Source organism: Loxodonta africana, chromosome 4, assembly GCF_030014295.1.
Source record: "Loxodonta africana isolate mLoxAfr1 chromosome 4, mLoxAfr1.hap2, whole genome shotgun sequence".
Classification (NCBI taxonomy): Eukaryota; Metazoa; Chordata; class Mammalia; order Proboscidea; family Elephantidae; genus Loxodonta; species Loxodonta africana.
Window position 1 is genome coordinate 30,314,215 of NC_087345.1, and position 25,378 is coordinate 30,339,592.

Below are 25,378 nucleotides of genomic sequence, written 5' to 3' on the forward strand. Positions count from 1 at the left end.
CAATTGATGCAGGAAAGGCATTTGATAAAATTCAACACCCTTTCCTGACAAAAACTCTCAACAAAATAGGAACAGAGGGAAATTTCTCAGCATAATTAAGGACATATATACAAAACCAACAGTCAACCTTATTCTCAACAGAGAAAGATTGAAAGCACTCCCCTTGAGAACACCACTCCTATTCAACATTGTACTGGAATTCCTAGCCAGAGCAGTAAAGCAAGAAAGGGCATCCAAATTGGAAAGGAAGAAGTAAAACTATCTCTATTCGCAGCTGACATGATCCTATACATAGAAAATCCCAGAGATTCCACAAGAAAATTTATTAGAGATTCCACAAGAAGGGTTCAGCAAAATAGCAGAGTACAAGATCAACACACAAAAGTCAGTTGGATTCCTCTACACTAAAAGGGAGAACTCCAAAAAGGAAATAGAGAAAACAATACCATTTACAATAGCCCCTAAGGGACAAAATACCTAGGAATAAATCTAACCAGGGATATAAAAGGATTTTATACAAGGAAAACTTCAAAACACTACTGTAAGGAACCTACATAAATGGAAAAACATGCCATGCTCATGGGTTAGAAGGCTTAACACTGTGAAAATGTCAATAACACCTAAAACGATCTATAGATATAATGCAGTCCTAATCCAAATCCCAACAACATTCCTTAACCCCTTAATGACCCAACTGTTTTTTCCTTTTAATTCTTTGTTGATACCATGTGTTTTTAGCAATGAAGGGCATGCTGAATCATCGGGTATATCTGAATTTTTGGAAGGTTATATGGTTTTTGTTTTATGCTTCATTTTATAAATCATACCTTGGAGTCCAGAGGTATATATGTGTACCAAATGAAAAATTTTTAAGTTTATATTTTTCCTACCAAAATTTCAATAATTCAGCATCAACTCATACAATATCTTATAAAAACTGTAATCTGTAGCACACACCTGGTTTTTACATTTCAAAGTGTTACATAAGGTTCTGCCTGACAGTAGCACATACTGTCAGTGGGACAGCAGATTCTCAATGTACCCCCAAGGTACAAAAAGTAAGTGGTAGCTATATATACCACTGGTCCTGAAAGGGTTTTAATGAAATAGAAAAACTAATCTCCAACTTTATATGGAAAGGACAGAGGCCACAAATAGCTAAAGCATTATTGTAGAACAACAAAATAGGAGGCCTGACATTTCTCAACCTCAAAACTTGGTATACAGCCATGGTAATCAAAACATCCTGGTATTGCTACAATGACAGACACGTAGACCAATGGAACAGAATTGGGAACCCAGAAGTAAATCCATCCAGCTATGGATAGCTGATCTTTGACAATGGGTCAAAATCCATTCAGTGGAGTAGAGATAGTCTCTTTAACAAATGATACTTGCAAAACAGGATAGCTATTTGCAGACAAAAGAAACAGGATCTGTTTCTTACCCCATACACAAAAAACTAACTCAAAATGTATCAAAGATGTCAATCTTAAAGCTAAAATCATAAAGTTCATGGGAGAAAAATAGGGACCCTAATTTATGGCATAAATAGACTACCAAACATTATCTAAAAATATACAAACACCAGAAGATAAACTAGATAACTGGGGGCTCCTAAAAATTAAATACTTATGCTCATCAAAAGACTTTACCAAAAGAGTAAAAAGAGAACCTATGGAATGGGAAAAAAAATTGGCAATGCCATATCTAACAAGGGTCTAATCTATAAAATACATAGAAAACGTCAACACCTCAACAACAAAAAGACAAACAATGCAATCAAAAAATGGGCAAAGGACATGAACAGACACTTCAGCAAAGACGACATTCAGGCAGCTAACAAGCACATGAAGAGATGCTTGCGATCATTAGCCATTAGAGAGATGCAAATCAAAACTACCATGAGATACCACCTCGCCCCTGAAAAAAATGTACTAATCAAAAAAATAAAAAACAACAAATGCTGGCGAAGTTTTGGGAGGACTGGAACTCATATACACTGCTGGTGGGATTGTAAAATGGTACAATCTCTATGGAAAACAGTAAGGAACTTTATTAAAATGCTAAAAATAGAAATACCATATGATCTAGCAATTTCACTCCTAATATACCCTAGGGAAATAAGAACTGTTACACGAATAAGCATGTGCACACCCATGTTCATTGCAGAACTATTCACAATAGCAAAAAGATGCAAACAACCTAAGCATCCATCAATGAAGGAACAGATAAACAAAATGTGGTACATAGATACTATGGAATACCATGCAATGATAATGAACAAGGATGAGTTCGTGAAACTAACACGGATGAATCTAGAGGGCATTATGCTGAATGAAATAAGTCAATCACAAAAGGCCAAATACTGTATGATAACACTTTTATAAAAAGTCAAGAATAGGCTTATATACAGAAATCAACCTTCTTTGATAGTTACCAGCGATGGGAGGTGGAGGAAGGGAGAATCACTCACTACATAGTAGACTCATATCAATTCTAGTGAAGGGAAGGGTAATACACAATATGGGGAAGTCAGCATAAAATGACCAAGGTAAACAAAGACAGTGAGAGATACGCAATAACAAAAGACAGCTACGGTAAACGCTTTAACATATACAATTCTGCAACAAAAGTAACAACCAAAAATGTGTATATGGTTACACAGGTAGATAAGTATGCTATATAGGTAAGGGAAGGTGTATGGGAGTATATGCACATGCATACGTAAGTACAGTTGTGGGTATTTGTATATACATATTTGTATGTGCTGCATATATATTCATATATATAATACATGTGGGCACAGTTATGGAAACATCTTAGACATATCCAAACGCTTCATGGGACTGCTTTACTGGGCTTAAAGGCTAAGGTTTACAGTCTCAGGGGATATCTAGGCCGATTGGTATAACATAGTTCTCAAAGATAATGTTCCACATCCTAGTTTGGTGAGTAGCACTGGGGTCTTAAAAGCTTGCAAGCAGACGTCTAAGATACAACTATTGGTGCCTTCCCATCTGGAGCAGAGGAGAGTGAAGGGAACCAAAGACTCAAGGAAGCAATTAGTCCACAGGATTAATTGCTCACACAAACCACAGCCTCCTCTAGCCTGAGACCAGAAGAACTAGATGGTGCCTGGCTACGAATACTGATCACTCTGACCAGGGACACAACAGAAGGTCCCGGTTAGAATGGGAGAAAAATGTACAACAAAACTTACATTCCTAAAAAAAAGACCAGACTTACTGGACTGATAGAGACTGGAGGAACCCCCAAGACCACTGTCCTAAGACACACACTTTTAATTTGGAAGTGAAGTTATTCCTGGAGGTTACCTTTCAGCCAAATAATAGATTTGCTTATAAAACAAACAATAACATCTGTGAGGAATGTGCTCCTTAGAACAATCAACTACAGGTGATCAAACGGGCAATATTTGCCCAAAAGCAAAGACAAGGCAGCAAGGAGGGGCAGGGAAACTGGAAGAATGGAAATAGGGAAGGCAAGGTAGAAATGGGGAGAGTGCTGACACATTGCAGGGATAGCAACCAATGTCACGGTACAATCTGTGTATGAACTGTTGAATGGCAAACTAATTTGCTGTGTAAACTTTCATCTAAAACACAAAAAGATGGAAATACCCTTTCAGGAACATTTTGACAAAAGGAAAAAATTTAAAGGCAAAGACAAAAGTGAGTAGGTACCCATTCTATGAAAAAAAAAAAAAAATCACCATAATTTGATGCTTTGTGAGTCATATGAAACGCTCAATTAAAATCAGGTAAAGCAGAAAGAGAGGAAAAAACAAGAAACCACAAAATAAAAAGTTACAAACATGGTAGCTATTAATCCAACTATGTTAATAACCACTTGAAATGTGAATGGTCTAAATATACCAATTAAAAGACAGAGATTGCCAGATTGGACAAAAAACAAGACCCAACTCTATGTTGTCTATGAGAAACCTACTTTAAAAAACCTGTGAAATCTGGAACTCAAAGGGACTGCCTTGTTTTTCCAGGTCTTGCAAGTTTTCCACCTTTGACAGGGTGAAGTTTTACCACTTTTCTATTGCTCATTTTAGTGGAAAATATTTTAGTTTTCCTTCTTTCATAGGTTTCTGCCTTATACAGGTTCCAGCTTTTGCAAGTTTTACTGTATAATGGTTTAGAAGCTGTTTCTAATTTATATTGTCCTGATTTTTGTAGAGGGTAGCTGGTCTCCCCTTACTCTGTACCACGAATTTAGCTGGCAGGTCAATGAGTACCTCTGGGCATCTGTAAAAGGGAGCATGCTGTCTCCTGGCTGGGTCAGGTTACTCTGCCATCTCATGGTCACTTTAGTCGCTCAAGTTACAGGGTCACTTTTTGTGGCATGTCACCTCTGAAATTTAAAACCTCCCTCTCTTCAGCGTCAATTCTGAAAGTATCTGGTCTCAATTTGTTGAAAGAAATTGAATTCATGCTATTACATGGGCATCTCTTCTAAGGCACTTTACCTCGGGCATCACTATAGTTTGGTACATCTCCTTTCCCCTTTGCAAGTGACCGATGTATTTAAAATCCATAAGGAATATCTGGAATTTATAATGTCCTCTTTCTAAAACCCAATTCTACCAGGAGACCACTAAGGGGAAAGTAGGAGGCACAGGAGACTCTGGAGAAGGACGAGGCAAAAGGGATGAGTTCTCACTTATTCCCAGGTATTGAGTTGCAGAAGAGATTACCACTGGTCTTGAACACAAACAGAAAAGCCCCGGTTTATGAAGTAATTGCAGAGCTGCATATACGGGGAGCTAGCAGGGGAGAGTGGGCAAGTGTCAAAGGTGTCACCTGTATCCTAGGGGGAAAAAAACCTTCGGCTTAGGAAGGAGATTCCCTACATGCTTTTATGCACAGTTTGCAAAAGGTCTCTATTAAAATAGGGTAAAACTCATTATAATTCATGAACCCGTTCTCAATAATTATACTACCGGATTACTCCCACCAAGCAAAGCTTCGGTGAACAAGACCAGACTTAATTGGTATAAATCAGTGGTTCCCAACTGGGGGTGATTTTGCCCCCCAGGGGTCATTTAACAATATTTGGAGACATTATTGGTTATCACAACTAGGCATAGGGGGTGCTACTGGCACCTAGGGTTAGGGCCAGGGGTGCTGCTAATCATCCTACAATGCACAGGACAGCCTCCCACAAAGAATTATCTGTTCCAAAACGTCAACAGTGCCAATGTTGAGAAACTGAGGGATAACAGAACATGAAGAGAAAAAGCCTAGGTGCAGCATGAAGTAAATTTGGGGAGAGTTAAAGGACATGAAGAAACCTGAAAAGGGGAAAAGCAAAGGTGCCAAGGACACACTTTATCCAGGATAGAGCCCTGGAAATGCTATACAGAATCAGGGCCCATAGAGATAGTGCAAGGACAAGGCACAATCCACAGGAAGAGAAACTCAAAGGGAGAAAGGAGTATTAAGAATTAATGATGGACGTGGGACAGTGAGCTAGAGACCATATCCCGTGCATTATAGGATGTTTGGCAGCATCCCTGGTCTCTGCTCATTTGGTGCTAGTAGGAAAAATGACTAATTATGCTGAGGAAAAAGGGGAATGAATTCACAGAGGCAGTCCCCTCTAAGTTCTGAAGAATTAAAGAAATTTTCTAAGAGAAAAAAAAGAAGGGCATCCACGTAGATGGCACGCCATGTGCAAAATCATGAGTCTTCAGGGATGGTAAGGAGTTAAGAATAATTACTGTGTGGATGCATCTGGAGAGCATGGTAGGAGATGCTAGAGAGTCAATGAAAACTAGATTAGAAAGGTCCTCATATATATATGAGATATAACATGGGAGTCCCTGAGTCACACAAATGGTTAAAGGCTTGACTACTAACCAAAAGGCTGGTGGTTCAAATCCACCTAGAGACGCCTAGGAAGATGTCCTTCCAAAAGGATCACAGCCACCAAAATCTTATGGAGTGCAGTTCTACTCTGAAACACATGGGGTCATCATGAGATGGAATCAAATTGATGGCAACTGGTTTGATTTTTGGTTTTATATAACATGTATAAGGTGTACAGACTTTATCCTATTGGCAATGGTGAAGAAACAGAGATCTTCAAGGAGGGGGAATAGAGAAGGAGAAGGGTAGGGGGAGAGGAAAGAGAGGGAGAGAGAAAGAGTGAGAGACGAGCTTGGGAAAGTTAACCTCGTAGATGTGGAAGAAAAAAGATATAGAGAGGCTGGTTTGGAAGACTGTGTACTAGCCTAGGCAGAGATGGTAGTATCAGTGAGGATGGAATGGATACTCTAAATTAGTTATTTCTAAAATGGATGCAAATGAATATGCTAATCAACTGACTGTGAAGGCTGATGGCCCGCAGGGGGTTAAGCATGAGGACACCCAGTGTTTGGCTTGGGAGTCTGGATGGACTATGTTATTGTTAAGCAGAGTAAGAAATTCAACTTTGAGATCTACAAGAAGAAACTTCAATTCAGAATTGAATTGACATCCAGGTTAAAAAGTCCTGTAAGCGGTTGTTAATACACATCTGAAGCTTGTCAGAGAAATCAGTCACAGAAACACCACTTCTGGATCCTCGGCATGCAGCTAGGGATTGAATACAAAGGAGGAGAGCTGGGAGAGTCTGCTGGGGGAAGGGGCGGAACGCAAGCTGTGTGGTGCTGGTGGTGCGAGTGAAGCAGGTTCTAAAGCTTGGTTGTCAAAAGCGGGTTCCCAAATCCACACAGAATACTGGAGATGAAGATGGCTTCCAAATTTTTCTCCTATGGCTCTTTCAAATCCATCTTTTCTCAGTTAAAGAAATAATTCAATAATACATTTTGCCTTCAAAATCTTTTTACCAGTATCATTTATTAGTAAATACAATTTACTAATAATAACAAAAACATGTGGGTGTGTATGAACATCTAATGTGAAATCTCGTCTTAGCACTTATCACACCAAATTAAAATACTTGATTTACTTGTCTGTCTCCTCCACTAGGAGACACTGGTGGCATAGTGGTTAAGAGCTACAGCTGCTAATCAAAAGGTCAGCAGTTCAAATCCACCAGGCACTCTGGAAATTCTGTGAGGCTCCTATAGGGTGGCTCTGAGTCGGAATCGACTCAATGGCCATGGGTTTTTTTCTCCTCTGCTATATTTTTAGCTTCTTGAGACAGGGGTAATGCTTTACTCAACTTTCTATTCCAAGGACTAATTACAGTACGTGGCAAAAAGTAAAAAAAAAAAAAAAAATTTTTTTTTTTTTTAGCTATCTAATATTGAATGGAGGGATGGAGGTGATGGATGGATAAACGGTTGGATAGAGAGAGGGGAAGGGAGGGAAAGGGGGATAAATGAAGCCAGTCACAGCAACTGTTCTTCCAACTTAACCTGCTACAATTTATTTATTGATTAAAACATTCTTTGTCATAACGAAGGGATGCTACATCCAGGGCCACCTTGTGGAGTTGCGCAGGTCGTTCACTGCACGATGGGGTAAGTGGGGATGAAATTCAGGCTCTACTCCACTTGCTGTGACGTCTACCATGGCTCAAGGCTGCATGTTCCCAGAGGAGGGGTAACCCTTTTCCAGTTTGCACAACCCAGAAACCTGTCAAAAGCACCTTAAAAATTTGTTGCCATCAAGTTCATTCCAACTCATAGCAACCCTATAGGACAGAGTAGAACTACCCCATAGGGTTTCCAAGGAGCACCTGGTGGGTTTAAACTACTGACTTTTTGGTTAGCAGCTGTAGCTTTTAACCGCTGTGGACTGGCAAACACCCTATGTCCATATCTAAAACATTTAACATCTAATTGTTACAAACCTTCTCGGTTCAAGTAAAAAGGGTAGTCTAATACCAGAAAACCACTGTACAAATTAGCCACACAATGATGGGAAAGTATGATAAACCAAACCCAGTGCCGTCGAGTTGATTCCGACTCATAGCGACCCTGTAGGACAGAGTAGAACTGCCCCATAGAGTTTCCAAGGAGCGCCTGGCGGATTCAAACTGCCGACCCTTTGCTTAGCAGCCGTAGCACTTAACCACTACACCACCAGGGTCTCCGGAAAGTATGATAGAATAAGGTAATATGGCACACGTTAAACCAGCTAAATAAAATCAGAAATCAATAAGCTCTAGTCATTTCAGTGTTTTTTATTCCTTCTAGAATTGTAGAGCAGTGAGGTTTATAAATATGAAGACAGATTTAAAAAAAAAATATGTTTGAAAAAATTCTTAAACAGCCTAAGAAATTTTCAACAATCAAATAATTACAGAATCATTCTGTGCCTAAAACTTGTCATCAGACCAGAAGTTTATGGAGAAGGAAGACAGCTTAAAATTGACAAAAATTGGATTGCTTCTGAGCACAGTACTCTCTGGAGAGAAAAAAGCCAACTCAAAGGGAAACAACGTCATGATAAAATGTTATTCTAAAAGCTGCCATTTCATACTCTTCTTTGCCGGAAAATGCCATAACCTTTTAGCTAACCTGGCCAAAGAAAGCACTTTATTTCTTAACTTCAGATTTTACTAAACTAAAGCAAGCAGAGCCAGTTTTCCTTTGTGATAAAATCAAAACCCAAAAGACTGCAAATGGACTCTAGAGAAAAACTTTCAAACTCCAGATCATGATTTTTCTATTCTCAAAATGACCTTCAATCAGGACCATTAGAAAGGTGAATAGCTCTGCCGTGTGCAGAGCCGATGCTGCGCAAATGTTCCACAACGCTCTTTAATACCAACCTCCTTAATTTCAATCTAGCCATTTAACCAAAGACACTTTGGAGGAGGTCTCCCAATGTGTTTATGGGAACCTCCTGAATCAAGACCACAAGGAGGAGGAAACCTTCAGAGTGCAGACTGCTGGAGCTCACCTGGTGCCATCAAAATAGCATCACCAGAAATCTTCATTTTCAACAAGCTCACTGGTGACTCTCAACATTAATGAAGTCTACAATCTACTGTTTTAGGCACTGCTTTAAAAAAAAAAAAAAAAAAATTTTTTTTTTTTTGATAACCCAGAACTTCTGCAACATCAACTTCTCATCTCTAGGTGGCAGCATTCTGTGATTTGCTGACTGTCATCGAATCCTGACATTCAAAGAGTTACTTCTAATGGCAATTACACACTGAATTCAGCTGACCATTCTCTCTAAGTGCTGTAGATATTGATAACGTGGCAGGGTAAATTTTGCATAATTTAAACCTCCAATTTAGACTTTAGATATAAAAATTAACTGGCCATCCTTGCATACATAAAGCCTTTAGAACTGATTTAAATAATCATTTTAAAATCCAGATATTGTATTTTTCTTGCCTTGATTGTTTAAGTCATGACTCCCAAGAGTCACAGAGATCAGGGGTCAGCCAACTTTTTCTGTAAAGAGCAAGACAGTAAACACTTTATGATTTGCAGGCTGTACAGTCTTTGCCACAATTACTCAACTGTGCCACTGACACACTACAGCAGCCATAACATATGCAAATCTTCACAGGTGTGGCTATGTCCCAATAAAATTACATATGGACACTGAAATTCTTATTTGATAAAATTTTCACACTTCTCAAAATATTCCTCTCCTTTAATTTATTTACTTTTTCCCAACCATTTAAAAATGTCGAAACTATTCTTAGCTCTTAAGCTATATATAGGTAACAGGTAGCAGGCTAGATGTGGCCCACCGAAAGTAGTTTACAAACTCCTTACAGAGATCAATACAGCAGAACAGAGTAACTAGTAGGAACTAACGTATTCAAAATTTACTTTTGAATCATCAGACACTCGTCAACGCAAGAGTTTAATCCAACACAGATGACTTGTCACTAAACAGAGGATGAAAGAAATTAAACAAACTTAAAAAAAAAAAAAAGGCATATGACAGATCTTGGAATTCTGATTTGGAGTTGATTTCTAGATGGCATTTTACCAGATACATCTAACACTGAGGTCAAATATTTCCAAATAAAGCCAACCTTCATTCTGGTCAACCAAGCTATCACAGGCTGGTGGCAGTGGAGGACGGGGTTTAGAGTACATAGACTCAATCAGAAATGTGGATGTGATTTGTTCAACAGGCAAATGCATAAAGGAACCTTAGGTACACTGAGGCCGGACCTCCAACAGGAAGCCAACACCATTACCTGTTGTGTCTTGACTCAGGGTTTCCTGGCTGCTGCTGCTGTAAGAAGGCACTGGAGTGATGGACAGCGAGGCTGGGCAAGACAAAGGTGTAGCCGCCAGGTCAGTCTTCCAGGTGAAGGACCGGTGATACACGGGGATGCCTACATCTTTGGAGATGAAGAGAGGCAGATCTGATGGAAGGGTGGGTCTTCCTTGTGCATATGGATTTTTCCAGTGGGTGAGCCCTATTGCAACAGGCCCAGCAATGTCATAACCTGGTGAGACAAATGCACCAGGTCGGTAGCAGCAATCAAAGTATACCGTTATTTGCTTACGTAGTCCCCAGAAGTCTTAGCTGTGATTCAAATTAAACACCAGTTGACATAAGGAAGCATGTTACTAATAAACAAGCAACTATTATCACACTTGATGGATCTTGTTCATTTATTCAAAGTACATTTATTAAGCACATACTTTTTTTTTTAATGGGTGGTACGGAGTCCCTGGGTGGTGCAAACTGTTAATATGCTTGGCTGCTAACTAAAAGGTTGGTGGTTCAAGTCCACCCAGAGGGGCCTCAGAAGAAAGGCCAGGCAATCTATCTCCAAAAAGCCAGATATTGAAAAGCCTACAGAGCACAGTTCTACTCTGACACACAAGCAGTCACCATGAGTCACCACTCGATGGCAACTCATCTTTTTTTGTTTTGTTTTGTTTTTACTGGTTTATGTACTAAGTGCCCAGTCTTTGTCCTTAAAAAACTTCCAAAACCAAAAAACCAAACCCAGTGCCATCAAGTCGATTCTGACTCATAGCAACCTTATAGGACACAGTAGAACTCCAAGGAGCGCCCGGTGGATTCGAACTGCCAACCCTTTGGTTAGCAACCATAGCACTTAAGCACTACGCCTGTCTAATAAAAGGATAAGATCTATGCTCATAATAAAAAATAACTGATGGCACCTTGCATAAGTGATCTCTGCTCCTCACAGCAAATATGCAAAGGGACTATTACTATTCCAGTTTTATAGATGAGGAAACTGGATCTCAAAGAGGTTAAAGAATTTGCCCAAATTCAAGCAGCCAGTAACTGCCAGAGGCTGAACTGAAGCACAGATCTCTTTGCCTCTAAAACCTATGCTCTTTCCCCTAAACTACAACTAACTACAACGCAAAGCAAGATGAAAGAATTAAAAGGACTGAAAGTGCCACCCTACCCAGGAATTCAGGGAGAGGGTACTTCCAGGTGGAGGGAGTAGGTCATAGAGAAGGTGGACTTATAGACAGAGGTGTCAACTTAGAAGCCAGAGGGACAGATCCACAGATGAGTTTTGTTCAGCTCACACTAAAAAAAAAAAAAAAAGATACTTTAAAGTAAAACTCAAAGTTGGAAACCATGAAAATCTAGGGAGTTCCCACAAAAATCCAGCTTTCTGGCTTCTCCGGAAAGATCAAAGATCAGGCAAAGATGGACCACATTCCCACATGGTAGGTGTCAGCTAGAGCAACAGTTGAAGCTGCCTCCTGGAGGAGGAGTAAGGTAACTCCAGTTTGCCACAGTCCCCACCACTTCCTGAAGCCTTATTCCCAGCCTCCTTCACTCATTTGCCTTATATCCCTGACCTCTGCAGGCCTTCGCCTTTACAACCCAGATACAGAACATAAGAATATAACATGAGCGTAGTCAGAGAAAGACAAGAACGGAAAGGAAAATACAAGACAGCCAAGGGTCTTAAACGCCAACGTAAGAAAACTAGATTTTGTTTGGCAGCAAAACAATATCCCTAAAAGTTCCTGAAGTGGGGACTTGCACCATCAAATTAATAGCTGCAAAAAGTAGGCAGACTCTGGTATTTCTTCCTCTGTTGGTCACCTCTTCTGAGGAGTCTCCCCTGACTACCCCAAACTGTCTTACCCCTGATGAAGAGAGGCCCAGTAACAGGCACTGGTGTGCTGAGACTGGAGGTATGTGGGGAGAAAGTCCAAACTGGGGGTGTTAAGGAACCAAAAATAGGCCAAAAGCAGTAATAAGGGAGGAGGCCTGAAGACAAATGCTGATGTCTGGGGCAGCCCTCACTTCCTGAGCTACAAACCATCTGTACGCAGACATGTACAGACAGTTCCTGCCCATGAGTTACGGCCATATTTTATTTCTTTCTATGAACTGAGCACTCCTCAAGGTTAAAGAGTATCTTACTCATCTTTGAAACTCCTTCCCAGTTTCTGTTTCAGTTTGGCTCTTCCCCTCACTCTCCTCCCACCAGTACCTCCCACAAGGCCAGACACGAGCCAGCACTCAATAGATACCTACTGTTCACTGAATTATTCCTGGACACCAGCAGCACGGAGACACTGCAAGAGGCTGTTACGTAGAGGCCAGGTGAGGGTTACTAAGAGGCCAAGCTAAGTGCAGCCAGCGGGAAAGGAAAAAAGGCCCAGAGATAAGTATGACATTGGAGAAGAGGAGGATTTTGACAACCAAGCAGCTTTGTCCCTCACTGGCAAGATGCCAGAGAAGACTTGTGACAAAGAGAATGGTGGATATCTTCACCCACCATCTGTGACAATCAGATGGACTGGCTTTGCAAGAACTGAGGGAGGATGATGCGTTTTTAGACTCAAAGAGTTTGAGCTGATGGTGGAAACATCTATGTTTCCGCATTTGGCAGAAGACTGAAAAAGGAAAGAAATGAAGATTAGGAGACAGCTTGGGACTAGAGTCATAAATCCAGGAATCATCCACACAGAAGTCATGGCTGATGCCTAGGAATGAGCAATCTACTTCATTGTCATAAAAGAAGTAATCAACTGGAAATTACAATACTATCTAAAGCTTACAGCACTGTGCTAAGGACTCTACCAGCTCCACCTCATTTAAATCTCACAATAACCTGGTGAGACAGGTACTGTTATTCCCACTCACAAATGAGGAGACTGAGGCTAAGAGACATTATAACTTCCCAAGTCACACAGCTACACAGAAACAGTTAAGATTTAGGGCTAGGTTCACTGAAGACCACAAGGGTACTGAACCACTAAGCCTTACTGCCTCGCTAACAGGGCAGATGGCAAGAGATAGTCTGGAAGCTGGAAGCAGGGCTGCTCCCCACAAATCACTCTTAGGGTATTTATTCCTTTCTGAATAATTTTCCATAGAGAAATTTCGATCAATCAGAATGTATAAGGAATGGGAAATGCTGACAAATCTGAGGTGATGCTGACTGGACTATCTCAACACTTCTTGGTTCATCACTTTCCTAAAAGGTGTCTAAGTAGACAGTAGTGAATGAGAATGCATCTTTCTTGAGTGAGAGATATGGAGTCTCTGGAGATAATCAATTGGGACACAAATTCTCACTGTTCAGAATTGAAGATGGAGCCAGAGACCAGAGCTGGATTAAGGCATTTAAGGGCCCTAAACAATGATAATCTGTAGTGTCCCCTCCTCTGTTTACTCACACATTCAAACGGGATACGTGAGTTACATATTAAAAAACAAAAAACTCGTTGCCATCGAGTCAATTCCAACTCACAGCAACCAACAGGATTTCCAAGGAGCCGCTGGTGGATTCGAACTGCTGACCTTTTGGTTAGCAGCTGTAGCTCTTAAACACTGTGCCACCAGGGCTCCAGGTTATATATATATCATGTATATGTGTGTGTGTGTGTGTGTGTGTGTGTGTGTGTGTGTCTTAGCTATCCATGATATAACTTCTTTTTAAATATGACTATAATATTAGTAATTGAATGTAAAAGTGGTATATGCCATTTTAGTGGAATGAGATGAACTCGATTACAAAATTTTTAGTGGATGTGGGGTACTAACATTTTTACTATATACCACATTTTCTACAAAAAGAATATTCCACATATTCTAAAACAAAGAGAACAACAAAGTGAACTTAGTTGTTTCAATAATCGATGTAAAATTCTGTTCACCTCCCACAACAAAAAATTGGCTCTCACCAACTTTGCTTTAAACGGTTCATACTTCAATTTTGATGCATGTTTCGTAATAAATGCCATAATTACAAATGAACAAATGAACAGATGTCATAAGAAAAAACGTAATGATCAGAAAACAAACATTACAACAAATTACTATATTTTAATTTTAGATATTTCATCTCAAACACAGTATAATTGAAAACATTTCTTTCTATTCTTTGCTCTTACAAATTCTTCAACGATTTCATCATAATTAAGCTGCCAAACAGTATCTACTTCCATACACAATAAGGATAATGAATCAAGTCTTTCCTGAATCACTGTTGTATTCTGAGGGTTTTTTGAGTCTCTTTTGGGACAAAAATGAGCATGTTCTGTTGTACAGTTTGTGATCATTAAAATAAGGAATATGCATAAAGCCAACTTCAACAGTGGAAAATAGGTATCGCATTCTATCTTCTATTATGGAATCATACATGCCTACCTGAGTAAATTTATCTTTCCTGAATCTATAAACTTAGTTCTCATGTAAGAATGAAATTGTCTTGCATCTCTGTAAAGGTTTGTATTTAAGTCCTAGGGATAAGCCTGCACTAATTTCTTAGATGCCTCCATGCATTCTTCATCAGGTGTACACACATTATTTAAGAAGGAAAATCTATGTGAAAGAACTTCATACACTTTCACCCTTCTTTTCATGCAAGATTCAAGTGTGTCAATGATGGTGTAGTACGTGGTTAAGCAAAATTTATCTCTGGCACTCAATCGTCTGGAGTACTTCTGTCATTTACTTGTTTCTTTCTAACGCTTTTGCAACAGTGAACTGCTTGATAATCAGAATTTGCTAGTATTTGTTTTGTTGTGTTTTCAAATTTTTCAAAATCTCTTAAATTATGTAAATACTCTGTTAATGACCAGTCATTAGAGATCTGTGCATGTCTTTAAGTTTACTTCTGAATCTTGGAAAGCTTGACTCGTCCAATGAAAATGCTGCAGTACATTATTCCACATAACCAACATAAATACATACTTAGTGTTTGAGGATGTTTTCAGCCTCTCTTCTGGTATCTCCTTTTTGTGTCTGTCTTCAGCCTTATTTTCTAAGGCATCTAGAATCTGAATGTATGATTCCAGGATTGCACTCATTACCATAGCATGTGCTTCTGAATATGTATTAGAAAGACATTTTAATACTCGATCATTGCTAAATATGTTTTTAAAACTGCCCATCAGTGAGGAGAGGTGACAAAAAAATGTAGAATAATGAACAGTAGAAAAAAAATCAACTGCTTCTGGACAATGATCTACTTCACCATGTAGTACTTTGAGGCTAAGGTGGTTAATTATTTTTTGCTTTTACTATAAATATTGCACAAGTTCTTTGTACTGGACAGATTGTGGGCAGAAGACACTGTTGGTTGCCTGCCGATGCAGAATCCATCTCCCCTCCTTCCTCCCAATAAAGTCACTATTTTGTTTGGGAATCTGTCCAACCCCCCAGGAAGCGATGGGCCTCAGGGCAAGATGACCTCACCATCCCATTCCCAAAGCCTCTAGTCAGCCTGATAGGTCTAAAGATAATCTCATTTCCCCTAACAATGATTGGTTCAAGGACAGTCATATGACCCAACCCTAGCCAATGAGATTGGAGACGTCTTCTATGGAACTTCAGAAGAAAGTTTTTCAGCTCCTCAAGTGAAAGCCTGTGGAAGTCACCAAAGCTCTGTTCTCTCTGATCACGGTTGTGTCTGAATACAGTTCCTGAAATGAACACAGCCATCTGGCCACCATGAAGATAGATTCACTGAGGAAGCAGCAGGGAGAAGGTCTTTCACAGCATCACTGAGCAGCTTAATCAACCTGCCTTAAGGTCAGGACCGCCTCTGGACTCCCTGTTATGTGAAATAATAAATTTTCTTACAGTTTCAGCCAATTTGAGTTGGGGAACTGAAGCAGAATTCAAGGGGCCTTTCAGCTACCCATCACCTTCTGAGAAGACTAAACGCCTACCTGTGTCAACTTTGCTAGGCTATGGTATCCAGTTGTTTGCTCAAACACTAGTCTAATGTTGCTATGAAGGTATTTGCATGTGATTAACATTTACACCCACCACCCAACTGTCAGTTTATTGTACTGTGGTGGCTTTCATGTTCCTATGATGCTAGAAGCTATGCCACCAGTATTTCAAATACCAGACAAGTTACAGTGGAGCTTTCAGACTAAGACAGACTAGGAAGAAAGGCCTAGCAATCTACTTCTGAAAATCACTCAGTGAAAACCCTATGGATCACAACAGAATACTATCTGATTCACTGGCTCTAGACATGTCTTCAGGAAGACTTAATCACTAGAGAAAAAAAAAAAAATCATATTTGCTAAAATAGAGGGCCAGCAAGGGGGAAGGAAGATTGGCATAACAGCCACAACTATGGACTCGAATGTGTTGGCAACTGTGAGGATGAGACAGGACTGAGCAGCATTTCACCATGTTGTACATAAGGTCGCCATGAGTCAGAGTTGACTCGATGTCAGCTGTCTATCTGTAACATTTAAATCGGCTGACCTTAAGTAAAGCAGGTTACCCTCCATACTGTCAGTTGAAGGTTTTAAGAGCAAAAAATGAGGTTGCCGGCAATGGGAGGATTCTTCCTCAAGTCTACAAATAGACATCCTGATGGAATTTCAGTTCTGCCACCTGGGCTACTGATTTCAGACACAAAGAGTATCAGAGTTTCCAACCTGTAGCCTGACCTATGGATTGTAGACTTGGCAGCTCCCACAACTGTGTGAGCCAATTCCTTAAAATTCATCTCTCTCTCTCTCTTTGTAACTATATATATGTATGTAACTGTGTGTATACAGATACATATAGGCCTTGACTAAGACACTGCCATACTCACATTTTTTTTTTCAGAGGCAACTGCTTAGGACAGTAGAGTCTGACATAGTGACCCCAGCTGACTGGAGCAGGGAAGGGCACATGGCCCATGGCCAGCAGTCTGCAAGATGGCATGACACAAAAGTGACATCCAACAGGAGACAGGTTACTTGGGTTCAAATCACAGCTCTCACACCCGTGTAACCTTAGGCAACCTTTTAACCTCTCAGTAACTCAGTTTCCTCATCTGTAAAATGGGGGAAATAACAGTATCTACCTCAAGGATTATTGTGAGGATTAAATGAGTAAATACAGAAAAAGTACTTAGCCCAGAACTCGGCACAGAGAAAGCTTCTGAAACATGTCAGCTACTATATTGTTCTTACTATATACCACTCCACTTTCATTGACAAGTGTCTTAAAAGAGAAGCCTCTACTCACAGCCCATCACTCCTTATACAGAGCTTTGCGATCTGGCTCCCATCCCACCATGGTGATGTCAGCAGGGTGGATCTTTAATGTTCACCCTGCTGAGGCTCCCTTTCTAGAAATTCTCTGAGCTTTCCAGGAAATCTGCTCTCTTGATTCTCCTATCTGTCATTATTTCTAATTTAGTTATGCTTCCTCCAAAGATTGCTCCATGGCCCTCTACACTCTCCATATACTGACTCACTCTTATTATTTTGTCTCTTCCAAGGATTCAACTGTCCTCTCTGTGTAGACCCAAAACCAAACCCGCTGCGGTGGAGTCAATCCCGACTCATAGCGACCCTACAGGAAAATGCAGAACTGCCCCACAGAGTTTCCAAGGGGTACCTGGTGGATTTGAACTGCCCCAATCTCTCCACATTTTTAATTTCCTGCTGGGCATTTCAAGGTGGAGGTCTCATCACCACTACCAGTTGCCATGGAGTTGAGTCCAACTCATGGCAAACCCATGTGTGTCAGAGTAGAATTGTACTCCCTAGGGTTTTCAATTGATGTTTTTTTGGAAGTAGATCACCAGGCCTTTCTTCCAAGGTAACTCTGGGTGGATCTGAACCACCAATTTTTCAGTTAGCAGCCCAATATTTACCTGTGTGTGCTACCTAGGGACTCTGGGGGTCTCACAGGCACCTCCAACCCACAGGTCCAACCCACAGCTATCACTTCCTCTTCCCAACGTCTATACTTCTAGGAATAGCTCAGACTCCTTATCACTCCAACTCAAAATCTAATGCCACACTTGTCTATCTCCATATCCAGTCAATGATTTAGTCCTGCCAGCTCTTCCACAGCTCTCCTCCATATCTGCCTCTTTACCCCACCTCCCTAGTTTATTACTGCTCAGGTCAAGAATGCAGTCATAGTCACTACCTCTGTTATGACTCCAGATTCCCCCACATGAGATCCATCCTGTTCACCTGAACAATCTTTTATCCATGTGTACATCTTGCCACCCTCCTACTCCAAACTCTAAATGACCTCCCGATACTTAAATTCTCTAGGAATGACATTTTAGGTTACTCAGTGTTTTCAAACCAGGGTCTGTAAGCTTGTCCACAAGAATTTATTAGTTGTTTTTATTTTTCATTTAAAAGTCAATTTAGTCATTTAAAATTAATATATTCAAGCAAGGGAGAATGAAGGAAACCAAAGATACCAAAGATACACGGAAAATATAGGCCAAAGGACTAACGGACTATATGAACCACAGCCTCCACCAGCCTGAGCCCAGAAGAACTAGATGGTGCCCAACTACCACAACCAACCACCCTGACAGGGATCATGGCAGGAGAAAAATGGAGAACAAAATTCAAAATTCACAAAAAAAGACCAGACTCACTGGTCTGACAGAGACTGCAGGAACCCCTGAGACTATGCCCCCAGATACCCCGCTAACTCAGAACTGAAGCCCCTCCCAAAGTCCACCTTTCAGCCAAAGATTAGACAGGCCCATAAAACAAACAATAATACACATGAGAAATGTGCTTCTTAGTCCAAGCAAGTATACAAGACCAAATGGGCAACACCTGCCCAAAGCAAAGATGAGAAGGCAGGAAGGGACCAGACAACTGGATGAATGAACACAGGGAACCCGGGGTGCAAGGGGAAAAAGGGAAGAGTGTAGATGCATTGTAGGGATTGAAACCAACGTCACAAAACAATTTGTATATAAATTTTTGAGTCAAAAACTAATCTGCCCTGTAAATTTTTACCTCAAGCACAATAAAATTTAAAAAATAAATAAATAAAACTAATATATTCATATAGTAGGCCACGTTCTGCCGCTTCCATGAAGTTGGCACCAATTGGTAAACTTAATGAGAAGAGGACAGAGATGGGCATGTCAAAGGTGTGTGCAGACCAGATGAAGAACCAATGCTTCACTTCAGTGACCAGCGACAGAGATTTCACAGTGGGTTAAACAGAGAAAGGTGGTAAGAGAATTTTCATAAAACATCTGGTAGTAAAGCTATACTGAACTCAAAAAAACCTGCCCCGCTGCAGCCTGGACCACACTGCCTTACAAGCAGTGATTGCATTTCAGCAAGATAACAGCAGCCATCATATTAAATTAATGTGGTAAATTTGATCTTTTTTTTTTTTTTTTTTTTTTCCTTAACGGTGTTTTAAATTTGATTTGAGTGTTAATGGCTGTTTGGAATATAAGGTGTCTCCACCTGAATTTGGAGACGATCTCAGGAATAAATTTGATGCACTGAACACTAATGACCAGAACCAGAAGGGTTGTGGGATGACATCAGGGACATCATACATGAACAGAATGAAAGCTAATTAAAAATACAGGAAAGAAAAGACCAAACGATGTCAGAAGGAACCCTGAAACTTGCTCTTAAGTGCAGAGTAGCTAATGCAAACCAAAGAAATGATGAAGTAAAAGAGTTATACAAAAGGCTTCAAAGGGCAGCTTGAGAAGAAGTATTATGATGAAATGTGCAAAGACCTGGAGTTAGAAAACCAAAAAAGAAGAAAATGATTGGCATTTCTCAAGCTGAAAAAAGAAAAAATTCGAGCCTGGAGTTGCAATGCAGGTATCCCCTGGTTTTCGAAAGTCCACTTAATACAACTTTACTTTTACTAAAGACCTACATTACTGCCTGTTTTTGCTAACAGAAAGAAATCCAAAGAGGGTTTTCACTTTTACAAAAAAAAAAAAAAAAGGGCAAAAATAGCATTCAGTGTTTGTTTTGCAGTGAACCCTTAAAGAGGCAGCGTGAACCCCGGGCAGCAAGAGTGGCTCTTGCCAAGCTCCTTTCCTGGGAACTACAATCAGCACCTCAGCATTAAGCCACTACAGCTTTGTTAGTGTTATTTTATGTTTTATGTGTTATTTGGTATAATTTGGTAGGTTACTTTTTGGGTCTGGGAACACTCAAAAATTTTCCCCATACAAATTAATGGTAATTGTTTCTTTGCTTTATGCCATCTCAGCTTACAATAGGTTTCACAGGAACACTCTACTTTCAGATAGTGAGGGAAACCTGTACTGAAGGAGTCTATGGGCAAAAAACTGAACGACACACAAAGCACCAAAAGAAGATGGAAGGAATACACAGTCACTGTACCCAAAAGAACTGGTCAACATTCAACCATATTAGGAGGCAGCATGTGATCAAGAACCAATGGTACTAAAGGAAGAAGTCCAAGCTGCACTGAAAGCACCAGCAAAATAACAAGGCTAAGGAATTGAGAATCACCAACTGAGATGTTTCAACAAATGGATGCAGCGCTGGAAGGGCTCACTTGTCTATGCCAAGAAATTTGGAAGATAGCCACATGGCCAACTGACTGGAAGAGATCCATATTTATGCCTATTCCAAAGAAAGGTGATTCAGCTGAATGCAGACATTATCAAGCAATATCATTTATATCAAAAGTTGGCAAAATTCTGCTGACAATAATTCAAAAAGACTGCAGCTGTACATCAACATGGAACTCTGAAGTTCAAGCTGGATTCAGAAGAGGACATGGAACAACGGACACCACTGTTGATGGCAGATGGATTTTATTCGAAATCATAGAATACCAGAAAGATGTTTACCTCTGTTTTATCTACAACACGAAGGCATTCCACTGTGGATCATAACAAATTACAGATAGCACTGCGAAGAATGGGAATTCCAGAGCACTTACATAATTGTACTTATGCAGAACCTATACATGTATCAAGAGGCAGTCTTTCAAACCGAACAAGGGGATACTGTGTGGTTTAAAATCAGAAAAGCTGTGCAGCAGGATTGTATCCTTCACCCTTATTATTTAATCTGTATGCTGAACAAATAATCTGAGAAGCTGGCGTATATATGAAGGGGACAGCAGCATCAGGATTGGAGGAAGATTCATTAACAACTTGCAATATGCAGATGATACAACCTTGCTTGACAAAGATGACAACAATTTGAATCACTTACTGATGAAGGTCAAACACCTTCAGTATGTATTATACCTGAACATGAAGAAAATGAAAATCCTCACAACTGGAGCAATGAACAACATCATAATAAATGGCAAAGAAATTGAAGTTGTCAATGATTTCAATTCTACCCGGGTCAATAATCAATGTCCATGGAAGTAGCAGTTAAGAAATTACATTGGGGAAAGCTGCTGCAAGAGACCATTTTAAAAATTTAAAAAACAAAGATGTCATACCTGTCCCAAGCCATGGTATTTTCAATCACCTCATACACTTGTGAAAGCTGGACAGTGAAAAAGGAAGACAGAGGAAGAACTGACGCATTGAATTTTGGTATTGGTGAGGAACACTGAATATGCCATGGACTGACAAAAGAATGAACAAATCAGTCTTAGGAGAAATATAAGCAGAATGCTTTAGGAGCTAGGATGGTGAGAATTCAGCTTACTTACTTTGGACACATCATCAGGAAAGACCAGTTGCTAAAAAAGGATATCATGTTTGGTAAAGTAGAGGGTTAGCAAAAAAGAGGGAAACCCTCAATGAACGGGACTGACATAATAGTCACAACAATGGGCTCAGACATACCAACAATCATGAAGATGACACAGGACTGGGCAATGTCTCGTTCTGTGATACCTAAGGTCGCCATGAGTTGGAGCGAACTTCAGGCAACTAACAACAACAATACTTAGTTTTGTCTGTGAACACATTAAGTAACCTTGTAATAAAAAAAATTTTAAATCAGTTTCAGGGTTTCCTAATTTTTATTTATTTTTATAAGGGTCCACATTATTGAAGTTTGAGAAACTATGATGTAGTGTTTAAGAGCATGGGCTTTGGTTTTAAAACCTGGGTACATCAATTGCCGGCTGAGTGGCAGAGTAACAAGCTTCCTCATCTGAAAAATGGGTATATAATAGTACCTTTGTCACAGATTCTGATTAAATAAAATAACGTACGCAAAGAGCCAACAGCAGCTGACAGATGGTAAATGCAAAATAAGTATTAGCTGCAATTGTCATCATTATTATTTTTATCCCCTTCTAAGTCAGCACCCAGAAATCTGGAAACTTCTGAAAGGAAGTAGGAGGAAAAGGAAGGATCCAACAAAGAGCAAATAAAGGGGGTCACTCTTTCTTTTTTGACCAAAATAAAACCAAAAAACCAACCCACAACCATCAAGTCAATTCTGACTCATAGCAACCCTGCAGGACAGAGAACAGCCCCATAAGGTTTCCAAAGCTGTAATCTTTACAGAAGGAGACTGTCACATCTTCCTGCCACAGAGTGGCTGGTGGCATTGAACCACTGACCTTTCAGTTAGCAGCCAAGCACTTAACCAGTGCACCATTAGGGCTCCTCTTTGATCAAAATAAAACATGTTTAAGGTTGAGCAGGAAAGGAACTAGGAGAGGGATCCCCTTATGTTTTGTCAATGTGTTAAGGTCTCCTGTGGGGACCCTAAGTGCGGAGGGGGTAGACAGAGGATGACATGCCCAAAATTTCTAAGGAGGTTACTTGCTATGGTGTGGAGGTTTTATGTCTGAGAAGGTAGGTGACAGGGCTTCTGGTACACACAGGGCTTCTCAACGTGTGGAATGCCTACTAGTAGTGGCACAAGTGTCAAGTTCAGAGGTACAAAAGTGCATTAAATAACATGGAAAGTTCCATAACATGACTGTTATTACCACCTAATTCCTTTCAATCATTCTGATCACAACAGGAGAGAGACTCACTTTGGTTTTTTATGCCACTCTTACTCTGGCCTAACATGCTTTGAAAACAAGAGCAAGTAGGCTTTTATCCAGAATGGTCATGGGAACTAGCTTCTAATGATCACTGAATAACACTGACTTGCTTTTATTGTATGTATGTGTGCGTTATCTTATACTTATGGCTCATAACATACATTTTCAATTTGTAGTTGTCACATAAAAATTTTTAATTGATTAATATAAATCTTCAAACTGGCAGTTTTAATATTAAGTACACAATAGTACAGGTGCTACATGAATGAAGAGGGTAAAGCAAATGACCAAAAGTTGGGAAAAACAGGTCTAGTGAACTGAGAGGCAGCTTTTTCTCTTGGACCACACTTCCTGTCCAATTTTACGCAAAAACATTAAGGATCCACAAGAGGGCGCCTCAGGAAGGTGAGTCCACAAGCAAGCAAACTGACTCTGGAAATGAATGCTTAAGCGCTTAAATTTCTACTGACCCATTCCTCTTTAGGCAATAATAATTTCATAAAATTAAAAAAAATATACAATTTCTCACCTATGGTGATCTGGCTGACACAACTGTAGTAGCTGCTAGTGGTTGCAGAGGAAAGGTTATATTTCCCACTGCTCACATCTTTGTCTGTTGAGAAAGCAAAAGGGGAGAAGGTTAAGTATAGCTTGGTGGGCACCATGGACCACAACATGAGTATATGACTGGAGGTAAATAAACCAGCTCTCTCTGTCTGAGAGGTCCCTGGGTAGTACAAATCGTTTGCACATGTCTACTAACCAAGGGATTGGTGGTTCAAACTTACCCACTGGCACCATGGAAGAAAGGCCTGAAGATCTGCTTCCATAAACACGATAACCAAGAAAACCCTACGGAGTAGTTCTACTATGAAACCCATGGGGTCGTCATGAGTTCTAATGAACTTGACCACAACAGGTTTGATTTTTTTTCCCCCCCTGTGTCTGGGACACTGGCAGTTTCATGCTCAATTTATTGGTTTAATAATGGATGCTTTACTGAGGGAGTGCTAGGTGCCAGGCACTGGCGAAAGCACTTGGGACATTTCAATAAAGCATCCAGAGAGTCCCACACAGGCAATTTCAGTTCAGTGTCACCATTATTATAATGGGTGATAGAGTGCTCGGGGTGGGAGTGCAGGGGCAGGTAGCACAATACCTGATCCAGACTAGAGGGTATCTAACTAAAGGAAGTGACGTGTAAATCAAAACCTAAAAGGTAAGTACTATCCAACTAAGCAAAAGGGGAGTTAAACGGGGGAAAGGCCCAGGCAGAGGAGCTATTGTGTCTGAAAGCTCAGAGGCCCCAGACGGCCTCAGACGTTAGCAACTGAACACAGTAAGAGGAGAGGTGAGCAGAGGGCCGGACCACAAAGGGTCTTGCAAACCACGTTAGCAAGTCTGGGTTTTGTCTCTGGAGCAGGCTCACAAGGGTCACTTTGCAGCCGCGTGGAGAACAGACTGGAGAAAGGCAAGATGAGAGGCAGGAAGATTGGTTCATGAGGCCTCTGCAGCAATCATGGTGGGAGGTCACAGTGCCAAACCATGGGAGTGGCCCCGGAAACAGAGACGTGGACTCAAAGTATAGCACGATGCATCGTATTCCTCACTATTCCCAAGAGAAAATATTCTATGCAGAGAGAGCAAAGGAAGTCAAAGCCTTTCATTTTCAAAGCATTTTAGTACTCACGCACGGTCACACGCGTGAAGGAGAACAGGGCAGGCAACACTCCCATGTCACTGACAGAAAGACTGAGACTCTAGGCAGCTGAGTACCTTCTCCAGGACCACAGTGATAGCAGGTGGCAGAACAGAGCTCAAATCTATATCAGGACTACTTCAAATCATTTATGAAACATAAATGAACTCACAATATTAAATACATATTGTCTCATTTAAAACACTACAAGTTAGAAACAAAGAGTCATTATAACAATGCTTGCAAACCTGACTCAAACATTTGAATATCATATGTTATGTAGGAGTCCCTGGGGGATGCAAATGGTTAATGCACTCAGCTGCTAACCAAAAAGTTGGAGGTTCGAGTCCACCCAGCGGTGCCTCAGAAGAAAAGCTTGGTGATTTAATTTCAAAAAAATGGCCATTAAAAACCCTATGGAACACAATTCTACTTTGACATACATGGGGTTGCCATGAGTCAAGGTCAACTCGACAGTAACCGGTTTATATGTTAGGCGATACTAGAAAATTTTATAGGTTTGAGGGAAAGAATTAATTATTAAGCA

At 40.3% G+C, this 25,378-nt stretch overlaps 1 protein-coding gene across 5 annotated transcripts in view; it reads right to left on the bottom strand.

Moving 5' to 3' along the window:
* ANO4 (anoctamin 4) overlaps window positions 1–25,378 on the bottom strand; it is a 491,252-nt gene that overhangs the window by 443,173 nt on the left and 22,701 nt on the right. For 4 of the 5 annotated variants that reach the window (XM_023538812.2, XM_023538815.2, XM_023538806.2 and 1 more), the window contains exons 1-2: window positions 23,662–23,888; window positions 10,159–10,413 (exon numbers count right to left, since the gene is read on the bottom strand). In XM_023538812.2, the coding sequence (XP_023394580.2) occupies window positions 10,159–10,413; window positions 23,662–23,809 (403 nt within the window). In that variant the 5' untranslated portion in view covers window positions 23,810–23,888. Of the gene's footprint in view, window positions 1–10,158; window positions 10,414–23,661; window positions 23,889–25,378 lie in introns of those variants that run through there. The other variant, XM_010599655.3, reaches the window with a different exon arrangement.